At 54.7% G+C, this 14,309-nt stretch overlaps 1 protein-coding gene across 4 annotated transcripts in view; it reads left to right on the top strand.

The window, feature by feature from the left end:
- Piezo2 (piezo type mechanosensitive ion channel component 2) overlaps positions 1–14,309 on the top strand; it is a 301,778-nt gene that overhangs the window by 269,479 nt on the left and 17,990 nt on the right. For 3 of the 4 annotated variants that reach the window (XM_033757327.1, XM_033757326.1, XM_033757328.1), the window contains 8 exons: positions 2,752–2,919; positions 4,948–5,298; positions 5,853–6,111; positions 7,601–7,783; positions 8,813–9,065; positions 9,849–9,981; positions 10,742–10,889; positions 10,966–11,180. In XM_033757327.1, the coding sequence (XP_033613218.1) occupies positions 2,752–2,919; positions 4,948–5,298; positions 5,853–6,111; positions 7,601–7,783; positions 8,813–9,065; positions 9,849–9,981; positions 10,742–10,889; positions 10,966–11,180 (1,710 nt within the window). The remainder of the gene's footprint in view (positions 1–2,751; positions 2,920–4,947; positions 5,299–5,852; positions 6,112–7,600; positions 7,784–8,812; positions 9,066–9,848; positions 9,982–10,741; positions 10,890–10,965; positions 11,181–14,309) is intronic. The other variant, XM_010639029.3, reaches the window with a different exon arrangement.

Raw genomic sequence — 14,309 nt, 5'->3', positions numbered from 1 at the left:
TATTCCTACACCGGGGTTTAAATGAAACCGCTCTCCCTTTGGTTCGGTGCCAGTACGTACAGCCCACTGCCCCTCTCGGCCTGAGGGTGAGGACCGCGATCCCGCCACAGCTCTTCCTTCACGTGGGGTGGCAGGTGCCGCTCAGTGGCACAGCTGGGCCTTCGTGAAGCCCTGGGCAGAACGACAGTGATGATATAACCCGAGGAGACGCTGAGTGGGTGTGCGCAGCGCACAGGTGTGTGTGGCAGGGTGAGGACAGCTGTGTCTCCGCACCGGGCACACGCGTGCTGTCCAGACGGCTTCCCAAGTCCAGGGAGAGCAAAGGGCAGGGGAATTTTCCAAATCTGGCCACTGCGGAACTGCTCGTGGGCTCCTGGGTGTCATCCCCAGCTCCCAGAGTACCAGCAAGAATGCATACAACCTACTCGTGACCAACCACTTTTCCAGAAGCGGGCGTGGCAGGGTACGAGAAACGCCGGCCTTCTTGAGACGCATTTCCCGACCAAGGCCCGGCCAGCCAGCGTCCCTGCGCGCATCCGTTCATCCGCTCTTCATTTTTTGTTTCACTTTCACCAATGTCCAGCTGCCCCCTGCTCTGGCCAGGGCTGCTCCATGTGTGTGGAATGTGGATTTAGTCTGACTCAAACTATGTTTTTTTAAATCTAAACTGCAAAGTTCTAGACAGCTCTGGTGAATTCTGCTGAACGTTAGGTTCATTTTCATTGGGAACAGCACCCTCCTGCAGTGTGAGGAAGATGATTCCATACACCTGCGGTCTCCATTATCACAGCTTTGCGTCTTTTCTTCCAAAAAGTATGCCAGCCCATCATGTAATTTATAATGCATTATAAACTTCCCTTCTTGTCTTGTATCAGAGTAAAGAGATTCTTTTTGTTGGATCCCAGAATTTGGCAAATGAAAAGGGGAATAAATGCAATAGGAGGACCTCTTCATTTGTTACAACGTTAGCAGTGATTGGTAATAAACTTCATTTGGAGTTTCATGCAGTTGTGCACTAACTCCCAAAGGGGTAAAATGCACATAAATACAGAAATTTCCATAAGATTTAAAAGATTTCCTAGATCTCCTCATCATCAGGAGACTGGCTTGAGAACAACTGCTTCTAAATGAGACTGAACTGCAGGAATAGAAAAGAATATTAGAAAGTACACTCAAATTGTCCATAAAATCAGCACACGATTCCTATGGTGGTGCTTGTTAACTGCATGACAACTTATATGTCCAATTGAGAATTACCTAAACACCACAAATCAAAATTTAGGAGGAAAAGAAAAAGAAAGCCTGATTATAATAAAACCTGACCCTAGATGATAAATGTAAAAGAACACCCCCAATCCAGAATTGAGTTAGGAGATATTTAAATTCATTGGTTGTCAAGATATTCCTCAAGTTATAAAATGGCCAATCAATAAATAAATTTACTAGAAAACCAGAGCTATGAAGATTAGCTTGTCATGAATTTTTACTTTGATTTTTAACCTAAATAAGGGGAATACCTGGCTGAGTTCGGGGAGCTGCGTCTTGCGGGATGGCCGAGTACATTCCCAGCCTCTCTGCTCTCCTGGCTGCACTGCGCCTCACTGGTCTGCGGGAAGTGGGCGGTGCCGGAACAGCTGACAGTGGCCGCTCCCTTCTAGCCCCTGCGGTACTGTCCGCAGGCAGTAATGAGGGTGGGTCAGGAGCCGACAAGTGCACCAGCATTTCCCAGGATGAGAGTCCCACTTTCCTTCCGGTACCGATGTAAACTGGCAAACTTGATTTTTAGTGGTTGACTTAGGAAGTCAGGCAGCAACCCCCGTTCCTGAAGTTGCCAGAGCAACTGAAATTCTGCAGGTTCATTTTGAATCTTACCCAGACCTGACAGGGTGGTCACCATTTGAAAGCTGCCACCTAAGAGATCCCCGTGCCTTGTGGGGCCCTGTGTGCCCAGCCCTGCCCTTCCCCATTGGTACAGGGAGATGAGAGAGCCTGTGGATTCCCTCCCCAGCGGCACCCACCAAGACCTAGTCCACGATCTGGAGAAAACATTAGGCAAAATGAAACATTAACAGACAAAAAAAAAAAAAAAAAAAAAAAAAAACCCTGGCATTGCTAGAATTCTCTTATTTATTTTCTTCGTGGCATTTTGTTTTGTTTTTTGATGTTGGTTGATATCCAGCTGCATATCGAACCAGCATCTCTCCTACACGCAAGGCCTCTGGTTTGCCTTAGCTGAGTGTCACTCAGAATGAGGGTGGAAGGTCAGTTGGTTGGTTCATTCCTGAGCTTCTCCTCTGGCATTTTCAAGACAGTGGTAAAAAAAAAAAACAAAAAAACAAAACATTATGCAAATTCCATGAGCAGCGATTTCTGCTTATACAATTGGGTCTTTAAATGCTCTTGAGGGACTCAGTATTGCAGTATTCTAAAGAAAGCGTATTTCTTCAATTATAAAAATCTCCATTGCAAAGTTATACACCTCGTGCTTCTCAAGAGAACACGTGGGCCTTGTTGTTGGTCTGTGTCCCTGTCCCATTCAGAGAGGGCCGTGTGCTGCTTTCTTGCAGCCAAAGCGCTGTTTAAGCCCCAGGCTTCCCATGTTTCACTGTCCCCGAGCAGCCGTAGGGCTGGGCTGTTGGTGGTGTTGGTGGCGTCGAGTGTGGTTGCTGCATGGCCGTGTGTCAACCTGTGACCCTGTGACTTTGTACCACTGTGTTAACTCTGTGTCTCTGTGACTGTTTGCGCTGCTAGCTGCTACACTGAAGCCACCACGCTGTTTTCAAGGCAGTCCACCCTTGATGACTTAGATGGACCAGACCCTGTGCCCAAAACGAGCGAGCGCTCGAGGCCTCGACTCCGTAAAATGCTCAGCATGGACATGTCCTCCTCATCCGCTGACAGTGGCAGCTTAGCGTCAAGGTGCTTACCTCGTGCATGCTTCGGTCTGTACCTCGTCACCGCCTCCTCCCGACGTCACTGCCGATGTCGGTTCTGTGATGTGTGTCGTTTGTTTTTCATCTTTACTTTAGAATTTGCATGAGTAACCGCAGCATCACTGTTGGCCTTTTGGAGACGCAGTGTCCCCGGGACAGCTCTCTGAGACCTGACTGCTCCTTCGTTTTTGTCTGTTAGAAACTTCTTAAAAATCCTTTTGGTAAACTTGGTCCTTTAAGTATTTCACACTTTCCATTTTCAAAGATGTAAGTGTGCTTGCTGCATTTGATTTAGAGGTTTGAAAGGCAGCCCTTGCAGGGAAAAAAGTTTCTTCAGGATTTTACCAAAAAATACATACAGGGCTAAAAAGTGAAAATCTGCCTTACATTACTATTTGATAAACAATAACTCTTTATAGTGCACAGTTCATGTACATGACTCACATAAAAGTCAGCATATATTTTACCATGGCTTTTGAAAAGAATTAGTATTATATAGTAGACTGTATCACCTTTGTAGACTATCACTTGTTTTGTTTATAAAAAGAAAATTACTCTGGGATTAAGTCTATACATTAAATCCTACCATAAAACACTATTCACTCAGAATTGCAGTGGTTTACATTTGACCCCAAACTGGAGTCGCCCAAGAGCAGTGGGCAGGGCTCAGCTGTTGCACTGACCCAGCCCCAGGCAGAGGCCATCAGAGGGGCCACTTCCCTCCTGTGCCAGGTGTCACGGTGCCCATGGACAGGGCACGTGAGGCACATGCTTGCACACAGCAGCGCAGGCCCAGAGCTCCAGTTTCCAGTCATCCTGGAAGCTGCACCTGGGCGGAGTTAGCGCCAAAGGTCCGGAGGTCTCCGGGAAAGGCTCAGTTCCGTGGCTTCCCAGGAGCCCTTTTCCCTGAGGTAAGTTTCAGCCTGGCTTCCTGCACACTTAGGGCCAAACCCTGGGGTTCCGCCTGGAGCAGGCCCCCTCCCAGCTTTGGCAAACCCCGGGTCTTCTGGGCGCAGGACCCCCGCCGGTTCTGGGGAGGCTCCTTCACCCACCACTCACTGACTGTCTGCACTGCAGGCTGCGGCAAGAACTGGAGATCTGTGGATTTGAGAATCCCAGCATTCCCAGAGCCTCCTCACTCACAGGCCTTTCCGCTAACTGCATATTCGGGGCCTAGCAAAGTGTCCCACAACCACCCTGCTTCGGGTCCCTGGTACTGATTGCTGCTCCTCCTGTAGGCCATGAGTTCCAGGGCGCCACTGCTCGATTCCCATTTCCAACCTCTCCTGCTTGTGCCTGGCGGGGAAAATTAGAACAAGGGACAAGTAAGGGGAGGAAAGATGTAGACAGAAAGCACAGGGTTGTGATGGGAAGGGTAGAAGAAGAGGCTGAAGCTGACAGGAGGTGCCGCAACAGGAGCCCGAGGGTGCAGTCAGCAGCCCAAGGAGGTGGCTCTAGGAGGGGAGTGGTGGTGCCCTGTGAAAGGCACAGGGCTCAGAGAGAAAGGGCTGCCTGCCCAGCAGTGCAGGAAGTTCAGTCAAATGTGGTGCACACCAACAAGAAAAAGGCAGAGTGTGGGGAAACAGGAGGAAAAGTCACAGAGGGTGACTACGCATGTGCTTGTTCAGTTCAGCCAGCGTTGAGCCCTGGGAGGTGGAGTTGAGAGCAGAGTAACTCGGTGAGGCTCCCTCCACATGCTCTCCCTAAGGCCGTGTTCGCTGGGCTATGCCCCGAGTCCTGGCATGGCTCTGAGCCTCTCCGCATAGAAAGGCCTGCTCCCTGCTCTGTGGGTCATCGGTGACATTGCCCTCAGGGCCACTGGCTGCCGTTCCTGCAGCTCAGGAATGAAAATCCTGAAGGCTCAGAGCAAACTTGATGCAGCCACTCAAGGTGTTTTCTGTCCCCCGAGCCTGCAAGGCCATGCGTGGGAGTCCTGGGTGGTGTCTTCTGACCTGGAGAGTCTGGGCCATGCAGACGCTGAGCCGGGGCCCGTGCCCTTCCTCTGTGCCCACAGCGAGCCCACGCAGTGCACCATGCTGTACTCCCGCCAGGGGACCACGGAGACCATCGAAGAAGTGGAGGCTGAGGCAGAGGAGGAGGCAGTGGGTGCCCAGATGGAGGAGGAGGAGGAGGAGGAGGATGACGTGCTGCCACAGCTCTCCACCGATGATGGGGACATGGAGGTGCCGCCCTCCTACAGCAAGGCCGTCAGCTTCGAGCACTTGTCCTTCGGCTCGCAGGACGGTGCCGAGGCCAAGAACCACATGGTGGTCAGCCCGGACGACAGCCGTACTGAGAAGCTGGAGTCCAGCCTGCTGCCACCCTTGACCCACGAGCTGACGGCCAGTGAGCTGCTGCTCAACAAGTAAGAGCCCGGCCCTGCTCACACTCGCACTGCGCGCGCCACACTGGGACGTGTGTACTGCAGAGTCACACAGCCCAGGCCATCGTCACACTTGGGTGCCCGTGTGACCTAGTTGTGGGGCAGCAAGGCTGTGGGAGGGCCGAGCTGACCCCTCCGAAACCGTGCCTCCTATAGCCGTGACCCTAACCCCAAAATCCCAGATCAAAGCGAGCCCAAATCTGACTGCGGCCAGAAGTGGGTGACTGCAGGCCAGGAAACTGCGTTTTACTTACCGTTGGATGAAGTCACTCCAGGGCCACGTGGATAAAGTATATGTGACACAATGATTTTTGTGTCTAGACTTGGTTTCCAAACTCAAGATACCTTATTATGCATGGAAATATTCCAAACTCTGAAACATCCCAAATGCAAAATACACCCTGTCCTTTCGGACACGGGCTCCTCTGCCTGTATGAGGGACCCGCAAAAGAAACTCAGGGCCTGGGAAGCAGGGGCCCCGAGGGAGGGACGTGGGACGGGACAGTCAGCGTCTCACTGGGCCCCCCGTGTGGCAGGATGTTCCAGGACGACGAGCTGGAGGAGTCTGAGAGGTTCTACGTGGCCCAGCCGCGCTTCCTGCTGCTGTTCTACGCCATGTACAACACGCTGGTGGCCCGCTCCGAGATGGTGTGCTACTTCGTGATCATCCTCAACCACATGGTGTCCGCCTCCATGATCACGCTGCTGCTGCCCATCCTCATCTTCCTGTGGGCCATGCTTTCCGTGCCCAGGCCCAGCCGGCGCTTCTGGATGATGGCCATCGTCTACACTGAGGTGGGTGAGCCGGCGGTCACCAGCACTGAGCCATCTCCCTGCACCACGCAAGGGGGGGCGGGAGCCATTCCTTGGGGCAGGGCAAGAGCCACTCAGGGATTCCCTGGCGGGCCAGAGGGACCCGGAGCCCAGCTGCCAGCCCTGCAGCATCAGCTGAGCAGCACGCTAGGGCCCAGGCCCCCGGGCAGGGAGAGTCTGAGGACACCGAGGACAATGCCCCACTCCTGGATTCCTGTCCTGCCCCTCGGTCCAGAGCCTGCTGTGAGGTCCACGAGCCTGCTGCCCGGCTCCCAAGTCCTGGCATGCTCAGGCTGCGATGCTCCTCCCTGCCTCGGGCCACCACTGTCGGGGTCACAGTCCCCAGAAGGGCGGTGGGTGCCCAGGAACTCAGCAGGTGGGAGAACAGGCTCCAGTGTTCAGCTAGAGAGAGGAGAGAAGAGCTGTTGGGTGGCCTGGTCTACCCATGATGGTCAGGGCCTTGCTGAACCTTCTACCATCAGTGTACTTGGAGTTTGGGGAATGGACACCACTCCCAACCCTCTCAGCACAAGGCACCTATCAGATGCCTCCCACACCTTGGGTGAAGAGGAGGAGGCCACAAGAAGGGAAGAGGGAATAAGGCCGAATTATATAGGCTTTGTCTTAAAAATAAAAATGTTATTTGTTAGCCTGACCTGGTGGCACGCCTGTTATCTCAGCACCAGGAAGCTGAGGCAGGAGGATCCCATGTTCAAGCCCAGCCTAGGTGACTTAGCAACTTAGCATGACCCTTCCTTAAAATAAAAATAAATAAAAAATGGGCTGGAGATATAGTTCACTGTGAAGACCCTGGGTTCAATCTCTGGTGCTTCAAAGGAAAAAAACAAAATGGCTCTTTGTAATGTTGGGGCTCTCTGTTTCCCAAAACATCGAGGAATGAAGTAAATAGGAAATTAAATCGATGCTAATTCACTCTAGAATTTGAACTATTGCCCCAAACCAAGAAGTGCCAGGCATGAGAATGCAAAGATAAACAGGGGGAAAATATTTGTTTCTGTTCCTTGGTGGGTCACAGCCACAGGTGACAGACCTAGTGGAGGGAAGTGGAAAGCGTGTGTTCCAAACGTGTGCCACCCCCAGGTCAAAGCCAGGGTCAGAGCCAGGCTGACACAGGTGGACACAGGCATGCCTCAACTCTGCTGGTCAGTAGCGGAACAATTGTGTAAACGTCCAATGAAATCAGTCCCAAACCCAACAGGAAAGGACAGTGGCGAAGGCAGAGCAGAGCCCTCTGGCCCTGCGTGTCTGCGGGGCACTCAGGACCCTAAGGCATCGCCCCAGCTCCCTCGTCCGCAGTCCCGGGGCCCGGGACTGTCCTTCCACACGGCAGCATGTGTTCCCGCCGTCAGAGCTGCGCAGTGGCTCTTCCTGAACTGGTAATCTCCCTTTCTCCTGTCGCGTGTTCCTGAAAGGAGAAAGAAATGACTCCAATTTCTGCCGTCCCCGCCAGGTGGCGATTGTGGTGAAGTATTTCTTCCAGTTCGGGTTCTTCCCCTGGAACAGGAACGTGGAGATCTACAAGGACAAGCCCTACCACCCGCCAAACATCATCGGGGTGGAGAAGAAGGAGGGCTACGTGCTCTACGACCTCATCCAGCTGCTGGCGCTCTTCTTCCACCGCTCCATCCTGAAGGTATGGGCTGGCGTCTTCAGGAGCCGCTCACCCTGCGGGGCGGCCCGCAGCACTGCCCGCATCTCGGTGTGGGGAGCGGCAACAACGGGTGGGCTCCAGGCCTCCTGTGCACCTTGAGGACACTTCTGTGAGGCTGTGTGGCACCTCAGGGCCCTGGTCTAGGCTGAGGATGTCGGAGCGCTGCCGCTGGCGCCGGGGCACGTGGCCTCTCTCCCAGCAGCAAGAAGCCCCGAGCTCCTGGTGGGGACGCTGGCCGGGGCTGTGCCCAGCACACTTTCCCGGGGTGGCCGACACTGGTCCAGCCGCTCCATTCCTGAGCACACGTGGGAACTGTAAGCCAAGCCTGCTGCACCCTCCAGCCAACCGCCATGGCCCAGTCCGGGTGACCGTGCAACGGATCTTTCTGAATGCTGTGCCTACTCGCACAGCCTCACTGCCTCCGTCTTGTCCTAACATTGTGCCTCTAAAATATTTCATCTTACCAATGGTGTCTTCACCAGTCCCCAGTTCTTTCTGAGCACCTGAGCATGGGCCATGGCATTAGTCACGCACACACGCACGCACAGCTGTGACTTTGTGTCTGGTGAACTGACCATTCTGAGTCACCTGGGACACTGCCCAGTCTGTGCACCTCCCCACCTTACCGTCCCTCTGCTCCGCTTCCTGGCAGCAAAACCCATGATCTGTAGAAGGTCTGGCAGACTTTGTCTCACCATGGCATCACCTCCCAAGGGGAACCCTCGGAGCTTTGTCCCCGAGCTGCTGACAGCCCTGGTGCATGCCCTCCGGTCTGGAAAGAGCACTCACAGGGACTGCCGGGCCCCTCCCGGTGCCACCTAGCTGCTCTGTCCCGCTCAGCTCTGTGGCCACCCTGGGCCCGGACATGGCCCCTCCTGGGCCTTGCGTGTAGCCCTCGCTGAGGAGCCCCTCTGCCCATGCTTCCCGGTCTGGAGGGACGGTGCCACAGGTGGGCATGCAGAGCCAGTGGCCCTCCAGAACTGAGGTCTCAGGGTCCTTTCCTCCCGCCAGTGCCATGGCTTGTGGGACGAGGATGAGGCTGTGGACAGCGGCACCGACAAGGACGACTCAGACACTGAGCTGTCCCCTGGCCGCGGCAGGAGGGGCTCTGCGGACTCGCTCAAGTCCATCAGTCTGGCCGCCTCGGTGGAGTCGGTGCATGTGGCCTTCCCTGAGCCTCCCATGGCCTTGTGCAGGAAGCGCTCAAGCAGCAGCTGCCCAGACTCCCCAGGCTCCAGCTTCTCCTCCAACAGGTCCGAAAGAGGTGCGTGTCCCACTGCATCTGGGCTGGGGCAGGTGAGTGGCCAGGAGTTAGCAAGGGGCAGACACCGCACCAGGAAGAGTGCCCAAATTCAAATTCCACCTCTGCTCAAAACATCCGCTTCCTCCCCAGGACATGATTTGAAGTCGCTGTGCACAGGGCTGCAGCCCTCGGGCCCCTGAGCATCATGTCCACGTTGTAGGCAGACATTCTCCTGGGTGTGTCCCAGCCCCCGAAGCACAGCTCAGTTTGAAGATGGGTTCCAGGGTAATCAGTGGGAATTTTCAGCCATGTTGTCCAGTTGCTTCCTGAGCTGGACAAGCCCTCGTAGCCCACATGTAGGCCAGGGCACAGATACACCCTGCTTTTATTTCTGGGTCCACAGTCTGAAGCTCTCCAGACACCTGTGTGTGTCCCTCTTCAGGGCCAGTTTGGGGGCAGACACAGTCCTTGTGTAGTTAGAGAAATTAGGTTATGATAAAGGTGTGGGTCGCACGCCCCATCTGGAAAAGCCACAGCTTTATTTGGTGCCATAAAAGCTGTTCTTTGAAGTGCTTCCTGCTGGGACAAAGGTTACAGGACAATTAGGGCGGAGCCACCCCTAGGGTGAAGCCTCACAGGTCTGCTTCTCGAGGGCCAGAATTGAGGGGATGGGTCCCTGAGTGTCCAAGGCCTCCGTGCCCAACACACCCAGCAGCCAGGCCAGGCCTCCCCTGGCTCCCAGGCCTGGGGTCCCCTGGAAAACCTGCTCCTCTGCCCTGAGCACCCCCGCCCTCACTCCCCCAGGCAGCACAAGCACCCAGAACAGCAGCCAGAAGGGCAGTGGTGTCCTGGGCGTGAAGCAGAAGGGCAGGAGGGAGCTGTACGTGAAGAAACTCCAGGAGCACCTGGTCAGGGCCAAGGCCTTCACCATCCGGAAGTGAGTGCACGGCGGCCAGGCCAAGCCTGCGGGCCCCATTGGTCCTCTCCCCGTCGCCAGAGGGCAGCAAACATCATCTGGTCCCTGGTGGGGTAAAATCGCCCATGGCTGCCTTGTTCTTAAAAATCATTTTCCACCTAGCACAATGGCATTCCTATACACAGCGTTTATGCCCACACTCTTCCTATCTGAACACAGCAAGTGAACAACTCCCGGGCTCACGGTGCAGTCCAGCCGTGGTTACTGCACAGCCTGGTAGACGCAGAGGGCCACGAGTTCAGAGCCAGATGGGCTCAGAGATGTGCTCAGGGTGCCCATGGAGAGACATCTGGGTCATCAGGGCACAGAGCTGGTCCCCTGTGCCTGCGGGGGCCACACCAGAGGGGCAGGTCCGCCAGGTTCAGCCGGGCTGCACCTGCAGGCCACCAGCAGAACTGGTGGCACCCAGAGTCGGGTGTGCAGGGAGGGCAGGGTGGGCTGGAGAGAGGAGGCTCAGTGGGGAAGGATAGGACAGGAAGAGACAGAAGCGGGGCGCCTAGCACCCCACGTGTTCCCTAGGGCCACCTCTCCCCGCCACCCAGTGTCCTCTGTCCTCTTAGCACCCAGCCTTGCAGAAGCTGCAGCAGGCTCAGGTTACAAGGACAGTGTGGCAGAGTCAGGCATGACGCAGCCCGAGCCGGGCACAGGGAGTGGTGGGGACGGTGCCCAGTCCCTCTCAGTGCCTGCGCCCCAGAAGCAGCTCGTGGGGTCTGTTTCACAGGACCCTGCAGATCTACGTGCCCATCCGGCAGTTCTTCTATGACCTCATCCACCCGGACTACAGCGCTGTGACCGACGTGTATGTGCTCATGTTCCTGGCCGACACCGTGGACTTCGTCATCATCGTCTTCGGCTTTTGGGCCTTCGGGGTAGGTTGGCCGCTGACGAGCACCAGCTTCCCGTCCCGGAGAGGCGCCTCGGCACCAATGCCACTCTCTTCCCCAGAAACACTCAGCCGCAGCAGACATTACCTCCTCGCTGTCCGAGGACCAGGTCCCCGGGCCGTTCCTGGTGATGGTGCTCATCCAGTTCGGCACCATGGTGGTGGACCGTGCGCTGTACCTCAGGAAGACTGTGCTGGGCAAGGTCATCTTCCAGGTCATCCTCGTGTTCGGAATTCACTTCTGGATGTTCTTCATCCTCCCTGGCGTCACAGAGAGGTGAGCATCGAGGGCTGGGGGCGTGGTGCCCCTGCAGGCAGATTCCCGGGGGTCACGGCTACAGGTGCATCCACAGCAGCGGGGGCTGCAGGCGGGGCTGGAACCTGTGAAATCAGAGCACGTGGGAAGTTGGTTCCTCTGGGATATCTTAGCTGGCTTTCATCTGAGTTCACAGAAACAGCTTTCAGAGAGTGGGCAGCCACAGCTTCCCTGACCAGGCAAGGTTGCAGGCACACTCGGGAGCGAGAGGGCCTCGACTGTGTCAGACAGGACTGATGGGGAAACCGAGGCTGCTAACTGGCAGAAGAAGAGACAGCAGGAGGGCCGTGGTTTCCACATCATTAGGAAAAGGGAGCCCTCACCCGCGCTGCTGCTCCCTCCGTCCACACAGCAGTTGCTGCTGGCAGAATTGAGCTGCGGGTCAGGTTGGGTGAGATGACAAGAGCGCCTCAGCAGGGAGGCTGGGGGCCGCTGTCTCCCCCTGGGTCCAGGGCCCTGGCCTCCTTGCCCCGGTGTGGCCTCCCCTGCTGTCTCTCACCCAGCACTGTCCGGTCCTGCCTCCTTACACCTCAGCCCAGTGTCCCCGCTCCTCCTGGCTGTCCCACCCCGCACCTGCATCACACACCCAAGTTAATGCTTCCTGTGTGAACTGATAAACGGCCAGCAATTCAGGGAAAACAAGTGATGGCTGTGGGCAGGAGCATCAGCTGTGAGGGCCACCGGGGTGGCGTGGCAGGATGGGGCGGGCTGTCGCTTCCTCCAGCTCTGTGTCCATCACCAGCCGCTGGCATGGGAGCCGTGTACCTGACCACAAGGCCACCCCCGTTGAGGCGGTTCTCTTGGCGCAGCTCTGACCCCGTCTCAAACCCTCAGGCGCCGGGGAAGGTCGTCCTGGTGAGCAGCAAGCTCGATCGTTGATCATAGCTGAGCGCTGTCCCCAGCTGGGTCTTGTGGACAGCCAGGCTCGCCAGCTTCCTTTGGGAAGTGGGGATGCAAAGTAATGGAAATGAGCTTTTACTCCTGGGGCTCTCCAGGAAGCGAAAGCAGATGCCGTCCTGAGGAGGAAAGCTGAGCACAGCGCTGTGCTCGTTTGCACGCCGGGACTCTACTGTTGGGTGTCGGCACCTTAGGGATCACTGCGTCCAAAATCCGCTGATGGGATGCACATATTCTAACAGGAAAAGGAACTAGGAAAATGCTGCTGAGGCTGAGGTCAAACTAAAGAAATAAAATATTCTTACTAGAAAATGCCCAGAAGCATAGTAGCCTCTCCTTCCACATTCTATAGAGGGGATAAGCGTATGAGGTATGATTGAAACACACAGTGAATATTTAGTTTTCTCTCTTAAATTTATTGCAGTAAGAGACACATTGCCACCAATTCCCCCACCAAATCCTCACCCTCACTTGGAGCACACTTAGCCTGTCTCCTTGCCACTTTCTGGAGCAGCTCTAGAGTCTCCTTTCCTGAGTGTCTTTAGCTTTGCTGTCCTGGCTGCCTTGATGTCCTGAATGGATTCAAAATGTTTCCCTCACTGGTCATTTTGACTTTGGGGAAGAGCTGGAAATTGCCTGGAACCAGATCTGGAGAATGCACAGTTAGAGGAGGCCACCGTCGTAACTTGGGAGCTGCCTTTCTGTTGGTGCACTCAGCAGTGACATTGACATATTTTTTATCACATCTTGGAGTCACCCCCAGGAAAGATTCCCAGAAAGGCTTCAGAAAGTGGCAAGGGTGACAAAGTCAATGTGTTTTCAGTGAGGGGGAAAATTATGAAAGGCATTAATGGCAATATGTCGTTTACTATAATAAATTTTTCAAAAATCTGAATATTCTCTGAATATTTTGATCATACCATAGAGCTCAGATTATAAGGATAATTCAAATCAAGGCCGTTGTTTGTAAAAATACTATAATTTCTTCATGAAAATGTTATGAATCTTGTTATTCTTTAAAATAATAATATGCTCTATAAATATTGAATTATATCTATCCCTTAAATCAGAGAAATTAACCAAATGTAACACCCAAGGTAACCAAATGATGAATTTGGATATTTTTTCTGATAAATCAGAGCATTAGTAGAAGACCCTCTCCACCAGCCTCCACAGCACCTCCAACTTTCAGAGACTGTAATCCTCAGAAAATTCTTAAAATTGCTGTCTAGTTTTACAGATTAGGACAGCTGAACCCCGTGGAGTGAAGCAGTCTCCCCAATCCATCAGCTGATCGTGGTTACACCAGATCGCAGACCCCACTTTGGGCGCCGTGGGTCTCCCTGCCTTGCGGGGAGCGCCCGCCCATTTTTCCAGCCTTGTCTGAGGTGGCCAGGCCCGGCCCCTCACTGTGCCATGCGGATAGTTGGTTATCCCTGCCACATCCCAGCCAGACCCCACAGAGACCACGCTTCCAGAACATGCTGCCATGTGGCTGCCTTCTGCTGTCCATTGCTGTCCCAGCAAATTACTGCAGTCAGTGGTTTAAACCCACACGAATGTACCAGCTTTCGGCTCTGTGGCAGCGTTCTGCTGTGGGCCCAGTGGGCTAAAGCCAAGGTGTCTGTTTGTGGCTGAATGAACACAGCTGCCCTGACTCACGGCCTGCCCAGCTTCTTCATTTCCCTTCCCTGTCCGGGGCGGGAGGGCAGCTGAAGGAGCAGTGCCACCCCCGAGCAAGCACAGCCCACCCTGCATCCAGGCACATAGGGTGATGAGCACCGAACGCCAACCAGAGGCCGTCTGTCTGTTGGACCTCACCTTCAAAGCTCCCTGAACACCCTTCCTAGTCCACCGGCTCGCGGCACCCGATTTGGGTATATTTAGCAAGATGTAGAGGGCTGGTGAGCCTTCTGTGGTGTCTGCCAGCACGCCACTGGCAGTCTTGCTTCTCGTCACTTTCTACCATGAGACCATCACACACTGGCATCCAGAGTTTCCTTTTTCTCCCTCGAGTGCTGTCACAGAGTGTCTGTACCGCCCAGCACTGGCTCACTCACATGCTGGCAGAGGCAGCCTGGCGTCTCCCGGGGGCTTCTGTTCACCTCCTAGGATCTGGCAGTTGTGTGTGTGTGGAGATGCAAGCCTGTGTCCACGCACAGACGTGCACATGAAGGTTCGTGGCAGCTTTAC

The sequence above is a fragment of the Fukomys damarensis genome, unplaced genomic scaffold, assembly GCF_012274545.1.
Source record: "Fukomys damarensis isolate Sample0158 unplaced genomic scaffold, DMR_v1.0_HiC HiC_scaffold_30, whole genome shotgun sequence".
In the NCBI taxonomy this organism is placed as follows: domain Eukaryota; kingdom Metazoa; phylum Chordata; class Mammalia; order Rodentia; family Bathyergidae; genus Fukomys; species Fukomys damarensis.
This window is presented reverse-complemented; position numbering and strand designations above follow the sequence as displayed.